Source organism: Triticum urartu, chromosome 2A (genome assembly GCF_056163025.1).
Source record: "Triticum urartu cultivar PI428250 chromosome 2A, HENAU_Tu73, whole genome shotgun sequence".
Classification (NCBI taxonomy): Eukaryota; Viridiplantae; Streptophyta; class Magnoliopsida; order Poales; family Poaceae; genus Triticum; species Triticum urartu.
Genome location: NC_141874.1, coordinates 110,991,043 through 111,013,131, shown reverse-complemented (window position 1 = coordinate 111,013,131; position 22,089 = coordinate 110,991,043). Strand labels below are relative to the sequence as shown.

At 45.5% G+C, this 22,089-nt stretch overlaps 1 protein-coding gene across 1 annotated transcript; it reads right to left on the bottom strand.

Moving 5' to 3' along the window:
• Positions 1 to 2,083: 2,083 nt before the first annotated feature.
• SUB1 (calcium ion binding protein) lies at positions 2,084 to 4,458 on the bottom strand. Its single transcript, XM_048699260.2, has one exon. It carries the CDS (start codon positions 4,242 to 4,244, stop codon positions 2,496 to 2,498), a length of 1,749 nt encoding a protein of 582 aa, XP_048555217.1. The 5' UTR covers positions 4,245 to 4,458; the 3' UTR covers positions 2,084 to 2,495.
• Between the last annotated feature and the right edge of the window lie 17,631 nt (positions 4,459 to 22,089).

Below are 22,089 nucleotides of genomic sequence, written 5' to 3'. Positions count from 1 at the left end.
TCCCACCGAGAAACAGCGACGTGACCCCAAGGTAGACTAGCGCGTCGGGTCGCAGTACACGGCAGGCGGCAGCAAGGTCAGCTAGAGCATGGCGGCCATGGGAGCGAGCAAGCTATGTCAAGTCCCAGCTATTACTCCAAAATAGGCTGGCATCTTGCCCCAACAACATTCGCGTTTAGGCCTTCACGTACTGAAAAATTGTCCATATTGCCTACACGAAATCAACGGTGAGATTTAGTTATACTGGCCCACCTCGTCCCGAGCAGTATAGGGTACCGTTAAAAAGCTCTTATCCAAAGTATCTAGTCGCTAGATTTTCCGAAGAACACGAAATCAACGGTGAGATTTAATTATACTGGCCCACCTCGTCCCGAGCAGTATAGGGTACCGTTAAAAAGCTCTTATCCAAAGCATCTAGTCGCTAGATTTTCCGAAGAAAAAACAGAGAAAAAGAATACAGGATATTCTCCAATGGGTATAGGTATCCAAGAACGTAAGCACAAACTAACTGTAAGCACATTTTGGTAACTTTGGCAACTTTGGCATGAGAAATTTGGGATGGGTACCATATAAAACCAACCTCCCAACAAGCTGCTGTCGAAATGGGCGGGACTTGTACAAATTGCTTCCTGCATAGTTTACTCTGATATACTCCCTCCGTTCGAAATTACTTGTCTCGGAAATGGATGTATCTAAAACTAAAATATATCTAGATACATACATTTCTGCGACAAATAATTCCGAACGGAGGGAGTAGATGAAGAAATTGGAGATGCTTTGGTTTGTATGATGTCAAATCTTCGTATGCATGCCACGGTCAATTTCAGGGCAGTGCAGCAGGTTTATGTAGCCTGCTGTCTGGCACCTTAACATTCCTCCAACAATATATGTCTCTGGTTTGTTGGCCACAACAGGCTGCTTACTGCTTACTACTACCTCTGTAATTAAGAGCCTGTTCGGCAGTCATCCAGCTCCCCAAAATATGGGAGCCGGCGGAGCGCCACTTTGATGACTCCAGAAAAATAGGCTACGGCGCCGCTCCGCTCCGGCCGCTCCAGAAGCTGAGCCGTGGAGCGGAGAGCTGCCGAACAGGGCCTAAATGTAAGACATTTTTGCAGTTCAAATATCACTGAACAGTCAGCCTACCAGAGGTAGTGGAAGTAAGCAGTAATAGGAAGTAATAGTAAGTAAGCAGTAAATATAAGACCTCTGAACCATACATGATGGTACAAATTTAACCATAACCATCATTATGAATTCAGCAAGCTCAGAAAGGTCAGCCAACATCTCCAAAATAAGCAGCCTGAGATGAATGCGCAGAAATAAATTTAACCATGAGCATCATTGTGAATTCATCAAGCTCAGAAAGGTAGGCTAACATGTCCAAAAAAGCAGTCCGAGACAAATGCGCAGAATGGCTTCAGTATCCAACATCCTCAAGTTGAAAACAGCCAGTTGAAACATTCCTTGAAGTGCGGCCGCTCAAAGAGATGATAACAAACACACTGAAAACAACAGCTGATCAAACTTAAACTACTAGTGTAACGACCGATTGTGAAGGACGTATGCCACCTACCATCTTCCTTGAGTGCGAAGTCTGAACTAATGACTTAAATTGATAGGCTTCCTTTGTGAAATCGGATTATAATAATACTGATGTGATGTTCATTTTTAACAAAAACAAAAAAGAAAACCCACTGTGACAAATACTCAAACGAACATAATGAAATTGCATAACCTAAAATATGCACCAATGTATCATGCAATAGGATACAACATATGTTGATTCATTTGGACTAGACTGGCCTGGTCTCCTCTCTTTTCTCTACATCGCATGAATGTCCACAACTTAACACTGGGCAGCTGACAACTGCAAACGCACTATTCTAGAAGTTCGCTGTTATGTCATAGCTTCCAATATTATGTCACAGCTTCCAACATGTTACCATTTATACACAAGAGAAACACAACTGATTGTCTGCAATTCTCACAGAGCAAGCATCATTCAAGGTAAGTAAGTTACTTATGACAACAAACACGGCATACATGGTAATCTGATGGCCATAGTGACCTCTGTTCTGACTTTTGACAGTAAAATGTATAATTTTCTGAAAGTTCATTTCCGACTAGAGAATATTTAGCAACGCACATATGGAAACATACAATAAATGAAGAGAAACCCCAAGCTAACTAATGGGGACTCAAGATACTGCAGAAGTCCAGACACTAAGAAGTAGAGGCACTGCAAAATGCTCACTGAGTGTTACTATTTTGGATTTTGCAGGTTTGAGCACAGTGGTAAATTATACAAAAAGAATGGAGGGCACATAATTTAGATGCACATGTAATGCAATCAACTGAGCATGCTATGACAAGCGACATCAAGATATTATGCCTAATATGACAAACCCTGGATGAAGTCCGCCCGAGTTCCATAGCGCCAGCCAGTAGAGAGTATATGGACACCGATAATTATCACACCATGAACTCATGTGTCACAAATTGCACGTGTTGATTCCATCTTTGCAATCTCTCGTCAGGTTGTTAAACGTTTCAACCTTTGCCTTTGATCTGTAGAATACCTCAGTGTCCACAATCACCTTCATGTACGCATCGAACGGCAAGTCCTTCCCATTATTGATCGCTGTCGTCTCGTTGTACCACTCGCTCGTATTCGACCAAAGCTCCTTATAATCATCAAGCAAATGCACATGGTAGTGTGACCTGAGCTTGTCGAAGTAGTTGTAGAATGGCTCATTGGTTGCGATGTAGAGGTTCCGCCACGGCTTGATAAGCTTGGTCACCTTATCTACGATCGCGTCGGGTGATGTGTCCGCGTCCAAGTTCGGATACATCTTCTTGTTCATTGCCTTCCACCCTCGGACCACATGCAAACCATCGTAGTCCCAATCCATCCTGCCTGCGATCTCAGTCACAATGTTCATCAGCCTCTTGGACTTCCAAATAGCATACCAAGGCCTCTGGATGACCTTGGCAGCTCGCCCCTCGCAGACCCTGTACCAGTAGTTCTCGGGCTCATGCCCATTAAACTGCCTCCAAATGATGTTGCTCTTGTCCCTCTTCAGCTGCATTGGGGTCACCTTGTATGTGGGCACCTTCCGCACCGAGATCCGGCCCGGACCCTTCTTCTTGTCCCAGCGCCGCCAGTCCTTCAAGAAGTCCCCTTCCTCCACCAGAGACACCGACTCCTTGAGGTGCTCGAAATCAAAATAGTACCTAAAATCCTTGCCATCCACATCCTTGCCGTCCTCTGTGTGAGCCCCGGACAAGCACATGTTCAGATCCATCACGAACGTCCGGTTGAGGAACTTGGCCTCGCCGAGCCCGCAGAGGAAGCTCCAGATGAACTGGTTCATGCTCTTGCAGTGGTCACCGCCTCTCATGTAGTAGAGGTACTTGCCTCTCCTGAACTCCGCCTCCGACCCAACGAGGGGGATCGTGTCGTTGATCTCCGCGTCCACCGGCGGCGCCGCGACGCGCGGCTTCTTGGGGCCCTTGGGGCGCGGCGGGCGAGCCGCGTTCTTCCCCGACCTGAACTTGCCGACCTTGGTGATGTCGAGCGCGCACCCGTCGGCGGGGGCGAGCTCGAAGCGGCGGTAGTCCCTGTAGCGGCGCCAGGACTTCTCGCGGCGGTTCCGGAAGCGCCAGGCGACGTCGCACTGGCCGGGCTTGGGGCCGCGCACGGGCGCCTCGTAGCTGAGGAAGACGATGGACCTGCGGAAGAAGGCCTTGGCGTTGAAGGCCTTGACGGCGGCGAGCACGCGCGGGTCGGTGCAGTTGAGCGGGGCGTCCGGGTCGCAGGTGCCCGCGGTGGCGTTGATGCCCGAGGGAACGGCGGCCTGGGCCTGGTCGGCGGCGTCGGAGGAGGGGGAGGGGGAGGGGAAGTCCTCGCCGGTGGGGAGGAGCGAGTCGTCGGGGAGGAGGAAGGAGGAGTTGGGGAGGACGCGGGCGAGGGAGGTGGTGATGGCGGCGGAGGACTGGAGCCAGGGGTCGGGCGGCTGGTAGGTGACGGCGACGACGGTGACGGCGAGCACGGCGAGCACGAAGAAGGAGAAGCACACGTTGCTGGCCGCCTTGATGAGCGACTGCGAGACGGGCACCTCGCCGACGGCGGAGGAGGAGGAGGCGGAGGGGCGGTGGTGGCGGGAGGAGGAGGAGGAGGCGGCCGGGTCGCGGACGAGGGGCGAGTCCTCGTCGTGATCCTCCTGGTCGGAGGAGGACATGGCGGGCGGGCGGGCTGGCTGGATCTGGGGGGAGCCGAGGCGAGATTTGGTTGGAGCGGGGACGGGGAGTGGGAGTGGTGGGAATGGGGATGGGATGTTGCAGGTGGAGTAGGGGAGAGAAAGAGGGGAGTGCGGTGGGGTGGCACTGTCGTGCTCGGCTGTCTTCCTTCCTTCCTTTGCGTTGCGTGGTGTGTGTCGGCGCCGGAGTAATTTTTTAGGGGGAAGAAAGATCGCGCTTTGCGTTTTTCGGGAGGGAGAAAGGAGATCGCACACGCACGCACGCACGGCGCTGGTCAGTCGTCTTCCCTGCTCTCGCCGAGAGGTGGGTGTAGACGCGTCGGTCACTGTCACTGCTGAGTGGTGAGTACGATCATCTTCCCGTCCTCACCACCGTGCACGGCGACGAGTTCACCGGCGAGGAAGGAGAGAGGAGTGCACGTCGACGGTGTACAGAGTAAGCAAGACGGGACAAGAAGTAAGATGGTTGGGAACACAAGACATATACATTCTAAATAAAAATCTACTCCCTTCGTTCCGGAATGTAAGACGTTTTTTTATATCCTGATAGTATAAAAATATATCTTATATTTTAGGACGGAAAGAGTAAAAAACACTGTGATTCTTCTGGCTTCTTTTGAGATGCATGACCTAAATTTAATCAAACATTTCAAATCCTTCCGGAGTGTTGTTTTTTCCTTCCATTCTTTCTTTCTCGAAGCTGAAGCTGGGTGATACCTTCACTCGATTCCGAACAACCACTCCGGCGTCTGTGGCATGTTTGTCATGTCCCCCACATGTCCTGTTGTCCCGTCATCTACTTCAGTTTCACCGAGTAGTTGCCTCCGGCACCATTCTTTCCCATTTTGCTACTCACAGGCTCTTCTTGTAGTGTGTTTCATTTTCACCCCATTGTAGGCTTCCTCGTCTACTAATCGCAGCGACCATAGACATTTCTTGAGGCGGGTGCCATCGCCTTGATCAAACATCCCTTTTTAAGTCCAAAGGCAAAAGTGTTACCACGACCGGCCTTAGATCAGCCACCAAGTGTCTTTGCCACTTAGATTAATTTCCCCGCTATAAGTATTCTTGAGCTTGTTAATCAAGTACCCTCCGATTCTTCCTTTCCCCGCTTCTTTTCCACCCCTCTTTCCCCCCGCCCGCCCCGGCTTCCCTCCTATTGCTCCTCCTCCAGATTGGATGGGTATCATGTATTCACTCCCTCTGATTAGAGAGCAAACGTTTATGACCTTCTGTGACGTCCCGTTACGTCCGATAGAGTCAAGCGTAACGGAAGCCGTCACTTCAGAGTCGCGCCAGGATCAGTTAAGGAGAACGGTATCATGTACAAGGCGGAGCAGCTGCCATGAGTAGGCAAGCTTTTATTACATTGACACCTCAAGTGTCGACTGAGCCTAAGCGGCCATGACGATATCACCCGCTCCTAGTACGAGCCTTCTTTCTCTTTGTTTATCTCAAGGCCACGAAATTAATCAAGATTTAATCTATGGTGTGGTCATGGTATTTGTACTTATTAGACCTAAATGTTGTTCCTAACTAGTGCTACTCATCCTTGAACACCACATAGAAGTAAACAGTGATAGTGAAACTATTTTTTTTTACTTGTGAGTAGATTATAAACATCAATCACTCAATGTTTGCTACAGATTGACAGGGATCAATAATTAGGACAAGGTAGTATACACAGGACGGTTGATCTTTTGGATACACACATACATATCTTAGCAAGTTACTAGTACTTAGGATTTGATTCTTGGCATGTTAGATCTAGTACAAGCCACAAATGTCATTCACGGAAACTTTTACAAGCTTTTGCAATTTATCTAATTAGTTTTGACTAACTTGGGTGTTTACACAAACATTTTGTTCTTTTTACAGCAAGGTAAGTAGTTCAAGGTGAATAGATGCTCATGGACTAATTCAAACCGAGGTGAAGATAGATAAGAAGTCAAGCAAGAAGGGCTAACACAACAAGGTACTTGATTAGTACTTGGTGGCGCATGCAACCCAAAGAGCTTCACCGCAGTGAAGGACATCAGTGTGGCAGAAGGTGAAAAGGCAAGTGGTGGGGGTACTCCAGCGTATGTGTGAGAGAGGTAGAATGGTCCTCAGGGATGGCTCCTATTTATAGTGGGGTGAATAGCTATGTCGGTTTGGAGAGGTATTACATCTGGCATGCATGCGTGGTTAGGCTTGCATGCATGCCTCCACTTGTGTCTCTTGTGGGCTATATTAGGGACACGTGTAGTTTACTTGGCTGGCCATTAGTTGGCATTTACCTTGTGTGAAAAAAATGAGATCAAGGTCTGATTATAAATTTGTAGAATATATGAAGGTTTGGAAAATATTTTGTTGTGCATGGCCAAATGCTATTTGCTATAATAAAAATTAAATGTCAGATGTTTCTATTATTTTAATTAATGTTTGGGCAACGTCGTTGAAATTATCATTATCTAATTTCTAACGGTTTTTACATCCCTCCCCCTTAGAGAAAATTCCGTCCTAGAAATTTAAGTTTCACCTTGAGAAGGTAAGTATATTTTTCTCGGAGGTCGTCTTCTTTTTCCCAAGCCGCTTCTCGCACCGGATGATTCCCCCATTGCACCTTGCAATATTTAATTGTTTTACTCCCGAGTTTCTTTTCCTCTATGTCAAGAGTACGACTAGGATGCTCCTCATAAGTTAGGTCCTTTCAGAGGGTTAACTCTTCCTCCGAGACTCTTTCAAATGGTGGCTTTACGCTCTTGCGTAATTCCGAAACATGAAATACATCATGAACCCTTTGTAGGTGCGCTGGCAATTCTAGTTTGTACGCTGCCGTTCGTCTTCTTTTTTAAATCCGATATGGACCAATATATCACGGATTTAATTTTCCTTGCACGCTTGACACCTTTAATTGGTGAGACCTTTAAATAAATAAAGTCACCGGGTTGATATTGTATATCGCGTCGTCTCTTGTCCGCATAACTCTTTTGCCGGCTTTGCACCGTCTTGAGCCGCTCTCTAATTATGCGAACTTTTTCCTCGGTTTCTTGGACCAAGTCGGGTGCTAAGAGTTTCTTTTCTCCGGTTTCCACCCAACATATTGGGGTTTGGTATCTTTGACCGTATAAGGCCTCAAATGGGGACATACCAATACTAGCTCGGTAGCTATTGTTATATGCGAAATCTGCTAAGGGCAAGTGCTTGCTCCATGAGTCACCAAAATCTAGCACGCAAGCCCTTAGTGATACGTCCATTTTGCATCATGCTTTTATATCGATATTTATTGCATTATGGGTTGTTATTACACATCATGTCACAAAATTTATGCATATTCTCTCTTTTTTACAAGGTTTACATGAAGAGGGGGAATGCCGGCAGCTGGGATTCTGGGCTGGAAAAGGAGCAAATATTATAGACTTATTCTGCACAGCTCCAAAAGTCCTAAAACTTCACGGAAGTTATTTTCAGAATATATAAAAAATACTGAGCGAAGAAAGTTCCAGAGGGGAGCCACACCCTGGCCACGAGGGTGGGGGCGCGCCCTACCCCCCTGGGCGCGCCCCCTGCCTCGTGGGCCCCTGGTGGCCCTCCAATGCCCATCTTCTGCTATATCAAGTCTTTCATCGAGGAAAAAAATTATAAGCAAGCTTTCGGGAAGAAACTCCGCCGCCACGAGGCGGAACCAATCTAGGGCTCCGGTAGAGCTGTTCTGCCGGGGAAACCTCCCTCCGGGAGGGGGAAATCATCACCATCGTCATCACCAACGATCCTCTCATCGGGAGGGGGTCAATCTCCATCAACATCTTCACCAGCACCATCTCATCTCAAACCCTAGTTCATCTCTTGTATCCAATCTTTGTATCCAAACCTCAGATTGGTACCTGTGGGTTGCTAGTAGTGTTGATTACTCCTTGTAGTTGATGCTAGTTGGTTTACTTGGTGGGAGATCATATGTTCAGATCCATTATGCATATTAATACCCCTCTAATTATGAACATGAATATGCTTTGTGAGTAGTTACGTTTGTTCTTGAGGACATGGGAGAAGTCTTGCTATAAGTAGTCATGTGAATTTGGTATTTGTTCGATATTTTGATGAGATGTATGTTGTCATCCCTCTAGTGGTGTCATGTGAACGTCGACTACATGACACTTCACCATTGTTTGGGCCTAGAGGGAGGCATTGGGAAGTAATAAGTAGATGATGGGTTGCTAGAGTGACAGAAGCTTAAACCCTAGTTTATGCGTTGCTTCGTAAGAGGCTGATTTGGATCCATATGTTTCATGGTATGATTAGTGATAACCCACAAGTATAGGGGATCGCAACAGCTTTCGAGGGTAGAGTATTCAACCCAAATTTATTGATTCGACACAAGGGGAGCCAAAGAATATTCTCAAGTATTAGCAGCTGAGTTGTCAATTCAACCACACCTGGAAACTTAGTATCTGCAGCAAAGTGTTTAGTAGCAAAGTAATATGATAGTGATGGTAACGGTAACAAAAGAGTAACGAAAGCAAAGTAGTGTTTTTGGTATTTTGTAGGGATTGTAACAATAGCAACGGGAAAGTAAATAAGCGTAAACCAGTATATGGAAAGCTCGTAGGCATCGGATCAATGATGGATAATTATCCCGTATGCGGTTCATCATGTAACAGTCATAACATAGGGTGACACAGAACTAGCTCCAATTCGTCAATGTAATGTAGGCATGTATTCCGAATATAGTCATACATGCTTATGGAAAAGAACTTGCATGGCATCTTTTGTCCTACCCTCCCGTGGCAGCGGGGTCCTAATGGAAACTAAAGGATATTAAGGCCTCCTTTTAATAGAGAACCGGAACAAAGCATTAGCACATAGTGAAAACATGAACTCCTCAAACTACGGTCATCACCGGTAAGTATCCCGATTATTGTCACTTTGGGGTTAACGGATCATAACACATAATAGGTGACTATAGACTTGCAAGATAGGATCTAGAACTCTTATATATTGATGAGAACATAATAGGTTCAGATCTGAAATCATGGCACTCGGGCCCTAGTGACAAGCATTAAGCATAGCAAAGTCATAGCAACATCAATCTCAGAACATAGTTGAAAGTGCAACTATCCCTGGGTGGTTTTGGTAATTCCTAACAACATATAGCTCATTGAGCTAACATTATTCCAAGATTAATATTTCAGGAAAAGCTCAATGAATGGCATGGCATGGATGAGGAAAGTGGACCCCTCAAAATTCTAAGGACAAAAAGTTTGGCTCAAGCTTGAAGCTCAAGACTCTACATTTTATATTTTAGTGATTCAAGATCACATTGAGTCTATAGGAAAAGCCAATACTATCAAGGAGGGATGAGGTATTGCTTAATGGCTTGCTTGCTCAAAGTGCTTAGTGATATGCTCCAAAATCTTCAACTACTCTCCCACATCCACATATGACCTAAACCAAAAGTCAAACTCGGCCCCACCAATTCTTTCTATCCGGCGCCACTGAGTTTCAAGTGTCATAGCCACTGCCACAAACCCTAAGAAAATCGGTCTCACCGAGATGGGATTGTAATCTCTCTGTTTCCCTTCGTAACGTTTCGGTCTTACCGAGATGAGCGATCGGTCCCACCAAGATTGCAATGTAAACTCTCTGTTTCCCTTTTGTAACATTTCGGTCTCACCGAGATGAGCGAATCGGTCCCACCGAGTTTACCTGACCAACTCTCTGGTTAGCTTATTACCAAAATCGGTCCCACCGAGTTTGTGTAATCGGTCACACCGAGATTACGTTATGCCCTAACCCTAACCATATCGGTCCTACCGAGTTGCATCTCAGTCCCACCGAAAATCCTAATGATCACTAGGTTTGCTGAATCGGTCTGACCGAGTTTAACCATTCTGTCCCACCGAGTTTGGCAAATTGTGTGTAACGGTTAGATTCTGTGTGGAGGCTATATATACCCCTCCACCCACTCTTCATTCGTGGAGAGAGCCATCAAAACATACCTACACTTCCAATACATATTTTCTGAGAGAGAACCACCTACACTTGTGTTGAGGTCAAGATATTCCATTCCAACCATATGAATCTTGATCTCTAGCCTTCCCCAAGTTGCTTTTCACTCAAATCTTCTTTCCACCAAATCCAAATCCTATGAGAGAGAGTTGAGTGTTGGGGAGACTATCATTTGAAGCACAAGAGCAAGGAATTCATCATCAACACACCATTTGTTACTTCTTGAAGAGTGGTGTCTCCTAGATTGGCTAGGTGTCACTTGGGAGCCTCCAACAAGATTGTGGAGTTGAACCAAGGAGTTTGTAAGGGCAAGGAGATCGACTACTTCGTGAAGATCTACCGCTAGTGAGGCAAGTCCTTCGTGGGCGACGGCCGTGATGGAATAGAAAAGGTTGCTTCTTTGTGGACCCTTCGTGGGTGGAGCCCTCCGTGGACTCACGCAACCGTTACCCTCCGTGGGTTGAAGTCTCCATCAACGTGGATGTACGATAGCACCACCTATCGGAACCACGACAAAAACATCCGTGTCTCCAATTGCGTTTGAATCCTCCAAACCCTTCCCTTTACATTCTTGCAAGTTGCATGCTTTACTTTCCGCTGCTCATATACTCTTTTGCATGCTTGCTTGAATTGTGTGGAGATTGCTTGACTTGTGCTAAGATAGCTAAAATCTGCCAAGAACTAAAATTGGGAAAAGGATAGATTTTTATTTGGTCAAATAGTCTAATCACCCCCCTCTAGATATACTTTTGATCCTACAAGTGGTATCAGAGCTACAGTCTCCATTTGCTTTGATTCCATAGCTTTTGGTGGTCATAGTCTTGGTTTCACAACCTAGGAGAGTATGGCGTCTAGCGAGGGAAATTATCACCGTAGAGGTCCTTACTTTGATGGTACTAATTTTGCTAGTTGGAAGCATAAGATGAAAATGCATATTCTTGGACATAACCCCGCCGTTTGGGCTATTGTGTGTGTTGGCATGCAAGGTGAATTCTTTGATGGGAGAGAACCGTATCGTGAAGCTACTGCGGATGAGTTGAAGATGCTACAATACAATGCTCAAGCTTGTGATATCCTCTTCAACGGATTTTGCCCCGAAGAATTCAACAAAATATGCCGTCTTGAGAATGCAAAGGAAATTTGGGATACTTTGATTGATATGCACGAAGGTACCGACTCCGTCAAGGAATCCAAATTGGATGTGCTTCAAAGTCAACTTGACAAGTTCAAAATGAAGGATGGTGAAGGTGTCGCTAAAATGTACTCTAGGCTTGCTCTTATGAAAAATGAGATTGCCGGCTTAGGGAGTGAAGAGATGACCGATAGATTCATCATCAAGAAGATCCTAAGAGCCTTGTATGGAAAATATGATACCGTGTGCACATTGATCCAAATGATGCCAAATTACAAAGATCTCAAGCCAACGGAAGTTATCGGAAGAATTGTTGCTCATGAGATGTCACTCAAGGATAAAGAGGAACTTCACAACAAATCAAGTGGTGCTTACAAAGCCTCATGTGAATCCCCCACATCATCGAGTGAGAAACAAACCTTCAATGAAGAATTGAGCTTAATGGTGAAGAACTTCAACAAGTTCTACAAGAGTAGAAGCAAAGAGAGAAGCTCCAAGTCAAGGTCCTACAATGACAAAAGATCTTCTAGTCGAGAGCAAAATTGCTACAATTGTGGAAGGCCCGGACACTATTCCAATGAGTGTACGGCCCCCTACAAGAGAAGAGAAGATTCTCCCAAGAGAAGAAGTAGAAGAGAAGAATCACCATCTAGAGAAAGAAGGAGTAGAGATGATCGTTATGAACGAAGACCCTCACGGAGAAGCAAGGATTCGGAAAGAAAGGACAAGTCATCAAGGAGCTACAGAAAACGAAGACATCAAGCTCACGTTGGTGAATGGGTATCCGGCTCTGACTCCGACAACCACTCCGAGAGAATCTATCACTCCGACTCCGAATATACTCAAGATGAAGGTGTTGCCGGTCTAGCACTTGTGACAACCAACTCCTACGACATATTTGACTCACCAAATGAAGGAGTTGGAACATGCTTCATGGCTAAAGGCCCAAAGGTATCACACCCCGAGTATGTTGATTTCAATAGTGATGAAGATGACTTGTTAGGTGATGATGATTTACTTGTTGACAACTCTAGTGATGAATACTATGATGAAACGTCAACTAATCATGCTAATCAAGATAAAACGAATGACAATGATAAGGAGAAGATTGAGTCTCTAACTAAAGAACTAAACACTCGTAAGTTAGCTCATGAAACTATCTTAGGAGATCATCGAGAACTTTTAAGGACTCATGAGAAATTACGCTTTCAAAAGTTCAACCTTGAGCAAGAGCATGAGTTCTTAAAAGCAATCAATGATGATCTTCGTAAGAAAAGTTCTTACATTGCCAAGCGTTTACTATTATCCACTTACATGCCTCAAGTCAAGTCTAGTAACAAGAACAAGAAAGATTCTTCCTCTAGTAGTAACAATAATCATGCTAAATCCAATATTGTTGCTTCTAGTAGTTCTCTTGATTCCACTAATGATTCTCTTAGCCAAGTTACACTTGAGCAAGAAAATAGCTTATTGAAGGGAATTATAGAGAAAGGTGTTTACAAGAGCCTTGCCGGAAGTAAGCAATTCGAGGAAATTGTACGCAAGCAAGGGAGGCACCGGAAGAATCAAGGTGTTGGTTTTGAACGAAAGTTCAATGCCAATGGAGTTGAGTGGGAAGAAGATCAATACCCCAAGACGAAGTTTGTTCCTCAACAAGAGAAGTATGATCCTACTTCTCTCAAAGGGACACAAGCTCAAGATGATCTTCCACCACAAGACCACAAGCAAAAAGGCAAGGAGAAGCTTCAAGAGGAAATTGATGCATTTGAAGAAGCTCCTAAGGCCTTGGTCAAGTGGGTTCCCAAGACTACTTCAAGTTCCACTTCATCAAGTACAACTACAACACCGAGGATTCCCATCAAGATGGTGTGGATCCCGAAGAAGAACTAGAGAGTTCTTGAGGGTGACTCCGCCAACATACTTCACTCTTATCATCTTGGCAAGAACAAGTGCAATCAACTTCCACATCTTGCACTAGTTCAAGGAGTCACAAACCCTCTTGTTGGTAAGACAAGGGACAAGGTAACCTAAAAGCTTTCATAGACATCATCTTGTGTGTGCATCACTCTATGTCTATGGATATCCTTGTTTGTTCCTTGTGGGACTAACCCGTGTAGGTATTGAAAGTGCAACTCACTCCAATGGATAGCTCCAAATGATCTACATCAACATTGAGCATCCACATCTTCAACATCTACATGAAGTCATCATCGACAAAACCCAAGGTTAGTTCATCCCTCTTAGGGGGGATCTCACATCTAGGGGGGAGCTTTACTCTAAGAATTGAGCTAAAGCAACTCTAATGGTGTGAACACAACAATGCTTTATGTAAAAGTGGTAACCCCACTTGTGCTTAAACGATGAGTATGACCTATGATCAAATGTTCTCATTTGACTCCTAAGTCAATATACTCATATATAGATGACCTAGTCATCGCAAATTGTTTGATAGATGCTAGAATTGGTTGTGCATGCTTTGCCACATATTTCAATTGCCATTTTATTGTGTGAGCATGTTGATTGTATATTTCACTCATTCGAGGACATCCACTTGTTGTTTTGATTGATTGGTTTTCTTTTCTTTTACCAAGTGGATGGACAAGCATGCCTAAGAACCCTCTCTAGCTATCTATGCGTTTCTCGTCTCAAACTCTATTCATGCTACATCACAAAATTTGATCAAGTCATATTCAAACCACTCTGTGTGAGGAGCACTCGGAGTCCCCGATTCGCCTTAGACTTAAACTTCCAAAACTTCTTTGTGCGTTTCGCTCTGACCGATTCATCCATTTCGGTCATACCGAGATCACTAAGTCAATCTAGGTTTTCAATCTCGGTGCAACCGATTTGAACTTTTCGGTCACACCGAGTTGCTGTAACTGTCAACAGTTATGCATCTCGGTGCCACCGAGTTGTTCCACTCGGTCACATCGATAGGGTCGGGCTATATATTCTCACGGGATTTTTTTTGGAAATTTCTCCGAAACCCCTTCGCCCGCGCATAGCTCGCTCTGCCTCCTGGGTCTCCGGATCGTCCTCCTCATCGCCAGCCGCCTCCTGTCGCTGGTCTCCGCCGCCGTCAATGGAATTCTTCCCCGCCGTTGCCGCCATAGCGAGTTCATCGCCGAACTAGGGTATGGACTCAATCACAGTGCTATCCCCGTCCGATTCCTAGCACATTGTGTTCATTATGATTCTTACCATGATTGAAACGCTTCTATCCAGTCAAAACACTCCGTAGATTAGAGTTGAATTGAAAATTTAGGGTTAGGTTTCCGCCAAAACTATCTCGGACCCACCGAGTTGTGGAACTCGGTACCACCGATTCGGCTTAGGCCATTGCACATGTAATTTTCGGTCTGACCGAGAATTGCAAATCGGTGTGACCGAGTTCAAGACTTTGTGAAACCCTAGCAGTTTCGGTGCCACCGAACTATGACTCGGTCTGACCGAGTTCACTAGTTTAGGTTCCAACAACTGCTTCGGTATCATCGAGTTTACAAATCGGTTGATCCGAAATGCTTTCTGTGGAAAACTAAAACTAAGTTTTGACTCATTCTTCTGCAAAAACCTCTGCATTTTGTGATGCTCATCCACTCTATCTCATCTATATCTATTCACAGGGTCTGATGTCAGTGTTTGCAATATGTCTGATCAGAGTGACAGCCAGAACAGGTCAGAGGAGTAGGTTCACCTGAGTGAGGGCACTAGTCCCTCTAGCAGTTCAGATGATGGTGGCAGGAGCACTCCCAGCAACTTACCCAAAGCTGCCACCAGAACAAGGAAGAAGAGAACTTCAGAGTCTGAGGATGGAGACTATGTGGCAGTTGAGGATGAGGCCACTTCCAAGAAGAAAGTGGTTAAGAAGGAATATAGCACTGCTGCTGCCACCAAGCCAGGCATGAAGCAAAAGGTTCCTGCAAAGAGAATTCCAATGTCTAAGGCCAGAGCATCCTCTCAAGCATCTTTGGAACCTCAACCCAAAGAGGCTGCTGCAGAAGGAAAGAAGAGGAAGGAGATGATCAAAAAGACCACTGCTAGAGTGCTTGGGAGATCCTCAATCATGAGAGATTCTGAAGAGGAAGAGGAAGAAGAGGTTGCTGCACCAGCACCTAAGGCCCAGAAGCTTATGGGTGATGCTATCAGGACAGGGGCTGCTTCATCAAAGCCCAAAGAAGCACCCAAAGCAGCCTCCAAGCCCAAGAGTGCACCTAAGAGGAATACCAGGAGTATACCAGCTGCTGAGAAGAACAAGGCCCTAGTGCCTGAAGTTGCTGCTGATGAAGATGATGAAGGACAAGTCCTGAGGAAGCTCAAACCCAAGATTCCAGACCACAATGATGCTCATCCTGTGGCTGAGAACATGAAGATCAGGAGAGACTCCGGACTGAGAAAATGGAGAGAGACAGACCCATATGCTACAAGAAGAAGAACTGCTGTTGATTACAGGTTCCACACAAAGGAACAACAAGATTTCTATGAGACAGTGCTGCTGAACAAGAAGCCTATAGTGTGTGAAATGAGGTGGGTCGACTGGAAGTATATCAAGGAAAATGAGGAACACTATCCTGGTGTGTTTGACAGCTTCAGTGCTTGTGGAGTTGCAGACTTTGTTGGGCAGAAGCTCACAAAGTGGAATGAGGAGCTCATAATGTAATTCTACTCCACAACACACTTCTATCCAGATGGAAGGATAGTATGGATGTCTGAAGGTACAAGGTACCACTCAACTATTGAGGAATGGGCAAATCTGATCAATGCTCCTAAGGAAGAAGAAGATGACTTGGATGTCTATGCCAAGAAGAAGATGGATCACAACTCTATGGCAAACATGTACAAGGAGATTTCTGAAGATGATCTTGAGACTCACCAGTTTGGGTCAGTAAAACACTTGCTGTCAGGGCTTCCTACAATCAATTGGATCCTTAGGCACACTCTCTTGCCCAAGTCTGGTGATCACAGAATGATCAGAGGCCATGCAATTAACTTGCTACATATATTTGATGTGCCACAGAAGTTCAAGGTCATGAGCCTTATAATTGAGACTATCAAGAGGACTGCAGCTGACCAGAAAAGAAGTTGTGGATATGCCCCACAGATCCAGGAGTTGATAAACTCAAAGATGGGCACAGACACATACTTGTTGGATAAGGAACACTTGCCTATCTATCCTGACTTTGAGGACAATCAAGTTGTGATGAATGAGAATGAACCATCATCAGTACAAGCTCAAGATAAGAAGGAGAAAGCAAAGAAAGAGAAGGCTGCCAAGATGCCAACTCAAGAGGAGGAATCTGAGTACTTTTTGAAAAGCAAGCAGGACCAGCTTGGTTATTTGATAGCATCAACTCTGAGGGTTGAGAAGGGGTTGGCCACCCTAACTCAAAACCAGGAGAGCTTGGAAAGAATCGTGGAACAAAAATTCTATGATTTAGATGTCAAAGTAACTGAGATTCAGTCTGTTGTGGAGCAGCTACAGGATGACATGCAGGAGAGGAAGGGCAAGACAACCACTGATGCATTTGCCAGAGTGCCTCGAGCTCAGAGATCTGCTGCAGTGCCTATACCAGACACTAGAGCCACTTCATCTGCACCAGCTATAGCTTCAGTGCCACCAGCTCCAGCACCTACCCCAGCAGCTCCATCTACTTCGACTGAAGCCTTCGTTCTTGGAGTTCTCCGGACACCACCACCTGAAGAGCAAGCCCGAGAGATGTTTTAGTGCTATGCATTTTCTATGAACTTTTTGGTAACTTGTTGCCAAAGGGGGAGAAAATGTATAGATCATAGGCTTCGAGAGAGAGAGTTTGCTTTTGTTCTCTCTTGTCTTCTTGGTTGAACTTTGTTTGTTTTTTGATTGCTTGAGATACTATGCTATTATCTGTGAGACATTGATGATCATGTGGTTGATCATAAGCTACACTTATGCTTGTTAGATGATATTATCTTACTTATCCTTATATGATCATTCACTTTGCTTGGTGATGAGTGCATGTATTTAATTCTTATCATTTTGAGCGCTCCACCAAGATGTATGTGACATGGAAGAGTAACCCATGATCCTAACTCATTGTGCATTTGTAGTCCAAAGCAAATCTTAAGATATGCACAAATTTAGGGGGAGCTCTTGCTTTTCACATACTTCTCAAAGCGACAATATCTTTCACTCTTATTATCATTTGTCGAAGCTTTGATCTATATGTTGTCATCAATTACCAAAAAGGGGGAGATTGAAAGTGCAACTATCCCTGGGTGGTTTGGTAATTCCTAACAACATATAGCTCATTGAGCTAACATTATTCCAAGATTAATATTTCAGGAAAAGCTCAATGAATGGCATGGCATGGATGAGGAAAGTGGATCCCTCAAAATTCTAAGGACAAAAAGTTTGACTCAAGCTTGAAGCTCAAGACTCTGCATTTTATATTTTAGTGATTCAAGATCACATTGAGTCTATAGGAAAAGCCAATACTATCAAGGAGGGATGAGGTGTTGCTTAATGGCTTGCTTGCTCAAAGTGCTTAGTGATATGCTCCAAAATCCTCAACTACTCTCCCACATCCACATATGACCTAAACCAAAAGTCAAACTCGGTCCCACCGATTCTTTCTATCCGGCGCCACCGAGTTTCAAGTGTCATAGCCACTGCCACAAACCCTAGGCAAATCGGTCTCACCAATAGGGATCTTGGTCTCACCGAGATGGGATTGTAATCTCTCTGTTCCCCTTCGTAACGTTTCAGTCTTACCGAGATAAGCGATCGGTCCCACCGAGATTGCAATGTAAACTCTCTGTTTCCCTTTTGTAACATTTCGGTCTCACCGAGATGAGTGAATCGGTCCCACCGAGTCTACCTGACCAACTCTCTGGTTAGCTTATTATCAAAATCGGTCCCACCGAGTTTGTGTAATCGGTCACACCGAGATTACGTTATGCCCTAACCCTAACCATATCGGTCCTACCGAGTTGCATCTCAGTCCCACCGAAAATCCTAACGGTCACTAGGTTTGCTGAATCGGTCCGACCGAGTTTAACCATTCGGTCCCACCGAGTTTGGCAAATTGTGTGTAACGGTTAGATTCTGTGTGGAGGCTATATATACCCCTCCACCCACTCTTCATTCATGGAGAGAGCCATCAGAACATACCTACACTTCCAATACACATTTTCTGAGAGAGAACCACCTACACTTGTGTTGAGGTCAAGATATTCCATTCCAACCATATGAATCTTGATCTCTAGCCTTCCCCAAGTTGCTTTCCACTCAAATATTCTTTCTACCAAATCCAAATCCTGTGAGAGAGAGTTGAGTGTTGGGGATACTATCATTTGAAGCACAAGAGCAAGGAGTTCATCATCAACACACCATTTGTTACTTCTTGGAGAGTGGTGTCTCCTAGATTGGCTAGGTGTCACTTGGGAGCCTCCGACAAGATTGTGGAGTTGAACCAAGGAGTTTGTAAGGGCAAGGAGTTCGCCTACTTCATGAAGATCTACCGCTAGTGAGGCAAGTCCTTCGTGGGCGACGGCCGTGATGGAATAGACAAGGTTGCTTCTTCGTGGACCCTTCGTGGGTGGAGCCCTATGTGGACTCGTGCAACCGTTACCCTCCGTGGGTTGAAGTCTCCATCAACGTGGATGTACGATAGCACCACCTATCAGAACCACGACAAAAACATCCGTGTCTCCAATTGCGTTTGAATCCTCCAAACCCTTCCCTTTACATTCTTGCAAGTTGCATGCTTTACTTTCCGCTGCTCATATACTCTTTTGCATGCTTGCTTGAATTGTGTGGAGATTGCTTGACTTGTGCTAAGATAGCTAAAATCTGCCAAGAACTAAAAGTGGGAAAAGGATAGATTTTTATTTGGTCAAGTAGTCTAATCACCCCCCTCTAGACATACTTTCGATCCTACAATAGTGGATACTAGGGATCAAACCCTAACAAAACTAACTCGATTACATGGTGAATCTCATCCAACCCATCACCGTCCAGCAAGCCTACGATGGAATTACTCACGCACGGCGGTGAGCATCATGGAATTGGTGATGGAGGATGGTTGATGATGACGACAGTGACGAATCCCCCTCTCCGGAGCCCCGAACGGACTCCAGATCAGCCCTCCCGAGAGGTTTTAGGGCTTGGCGGTGGCTCCGTATCGTAAAACGCGATGATTTCTTCTCTCCTTTTTTTTCTCCCCGAAAGCAGTTATATAGAGTTGGAGTTGGAGTGGGGGGGTTTCCAGGGGGCCCACAAGGTAGGGGGCGCGCCCTAGGGGGCGCCCCCCACCCTCCTGAGAAGGGTGTGGGCCCCCTGGTCTTCATATTTGGAGAGGATTTTTTATTATTTATTGTAAGATATCCCGTGGAGTTTCAGGTCATTCCGAGAACCTTTGTTTTCTGCACATAAAACAACATCATGGCAATTCTGCTGAAAACAGCGTCAGTCCGGGTTACTTCCATTCAAATCATACAAGTTAGAGTCCAAAACAAGGGCAAAAGTGTTTGGAAAAGTAGATACGTTGGAGACGTATCAACTCCCCCAAGCTTAAACCCTTGCTTGTCCTCAAGCAATTCAGTTGACAAACTGAAAGAAATAAAGAAAAACTTTTATAAACTCTGTTTGCTCTTGTTGTTGTAAATATGTCAAGCTAGCATTCAAGTTTTCAGCAAATATTATAACTAACCACATTTGCAATAATTCTCAGGTCTCATGATTACCCATATCAATAGCATAATCAACTAGCAAGCCATAATAATAAATCTTGGATGACAACACTTTCTCAAAACAATCATAATATGATATAACAAGATGGTATCTCGCTAGCCCTTTCTGAGACCGCAAAACATAAATGCAGAGCACCTTTAAAGATCAAGGACTGACTAGACATTGTAATTCATGGTAAAAGAGATCCAATCATAGTCACACCCAATATAAATTAACAGTAATCAATGCAAATGACAGCTGCGCTCTCTAGCTAGTGCTTTTTAATAAGAGGGTGATGACTCAACATAAAAGTAAATAGATAGGCCCTTCGCAGAGGGAAGCAGGGATTTGTAGAGGTGCTAGAGCTCGGTTTTGAAATAGAGGTGAATAACATTTTGAGCGGTATACTTTCATTGTCAACATAACAACCAAGAGATGGCGATATCTTCCATGCTACACACATTATAGGCGGTTCCCAAACAGAATGGTAAAGTTTATACTCCCTCTCGGTGTCAAAACCGGCGAATCTCGGGTAGGGGTTCCCGAACTATGCATCTGGGCCGGATGGTAACAGGAGGCAAGGGACACGAAGTTTTACCCAGGTTCGGGCCCTCTCGATGGAGGCAAAACCGTACGTCCTGCTTGATTAATATTGATGATATGGGTAGTACAAGAGTAGATCTACCACGAGATTAGAGAGGCTAAACCCTAGAAGCTAGCCTATGGTATGATTGTTGATGTGTATGTCGTCCTATGGACTAAAACCCTCCGGCTTATATAGACACCGGAGAGGGTTAGGGTTACATAGAGTCGGTTACAATGGTAGGAGATCTGAACATCCGTATCGCCAAGCTTGCCTTCCACGCCAAGGAAAGTCCCTTCCAGACACGGGACAGAGTCTTCAATCTTGTATCTTCATAGTCCAGGAGTCCGGCTTGAAGGTATAGTTCGGCTATCCAAACACCCCTAATCCAGGACTCCCTCAGTAGCTCCTGAACTAGGCTTCAATGACGATAAGTCCGGCGCGCAGATTGTCTTCGGAATTGCAAGGCGGGTTCTCCTCCAAATTCAGTGTACCTGTTTGAATAAAGTCCGGTTTCTTGTAGATGTTGCGCTCCTTGGCTTCTACGCCCAATAATGGCCGTTTCCCACGTGTCAAATGAATATGAAAAGTCTGAGTGTTTTTTTGTTCACACCCCTAGCCGCGTAAATGAGCTGCCCTATTTAAGGGGACGAGGATTTAGATCCAATCCACACCTTCTCCCCTCCACAAGTGTTCATCAGAGCGCATCCGACAAAGGTCCATTCCACCATGGCCAGCCGCCGCAACTCCTCCGCTGGCCCTTCCAGCCCTAAGCTTGGATATTGGGAGAGATGTTCCACTCCGCGCAGCGAGCTAGTGACGCTCCAGACCAAGGGATTTCTCCCCCGGCCTATATGGTCCCGGTTCGAGCCGGTCTTGCTGTCTACAATGGCGGAGAGCAAGCAGAGAATGCCCCTAATCCATCCAAAGGAGAGCGGTTGTGCCTTGTCCCTTACTTAATAAGGGGGCTCGGATTTCCCATCCACCCATCTCTCCGGGGGCTGCTGGAGTTCTACGGCCTCCGGCTACATCATCTCACGCCTGCCTCAGTATTGCATATCGCGGGCTTTGTAGCCCTTTGCGAGCTGTTCTTGGGTATTGAAGCTCATTTCGGACTGTGGAAGGAGCTATTTTGCCTCGTGCCCCATTCCAAGAAAGGGTCAATGTATCAAGTGGGCGGAGCCGAAGTATGGCGCATCGCCGGGACCGGATATCTGCCCGGAACCCCAAAGAAGGCGTCCGAAGATTGGCCCTCGGAATGGTTCTATATAGAAGACGTCCCGCTGTCGGATCCTGTCCGGATCGGCCTCCCAGAATTCGATAGTGCTCCCTTAAAGAAGCGCCTAAGCTAGCGTCCACGGAGCCCTCAAAGGGAAAGTGACAGGAACATCGTTTACTTGATGGGCCGAATAAGATT

Excerpts from the sequence above, each read along its gene's own strand:
- SUB1 (XM_048699260.2), bottom strand. The coding sequence starts at position 4,244 with ATGTCCTCCTCCGACCAGGAGGATCACGACGAGGACTCGCCCCTCGTC.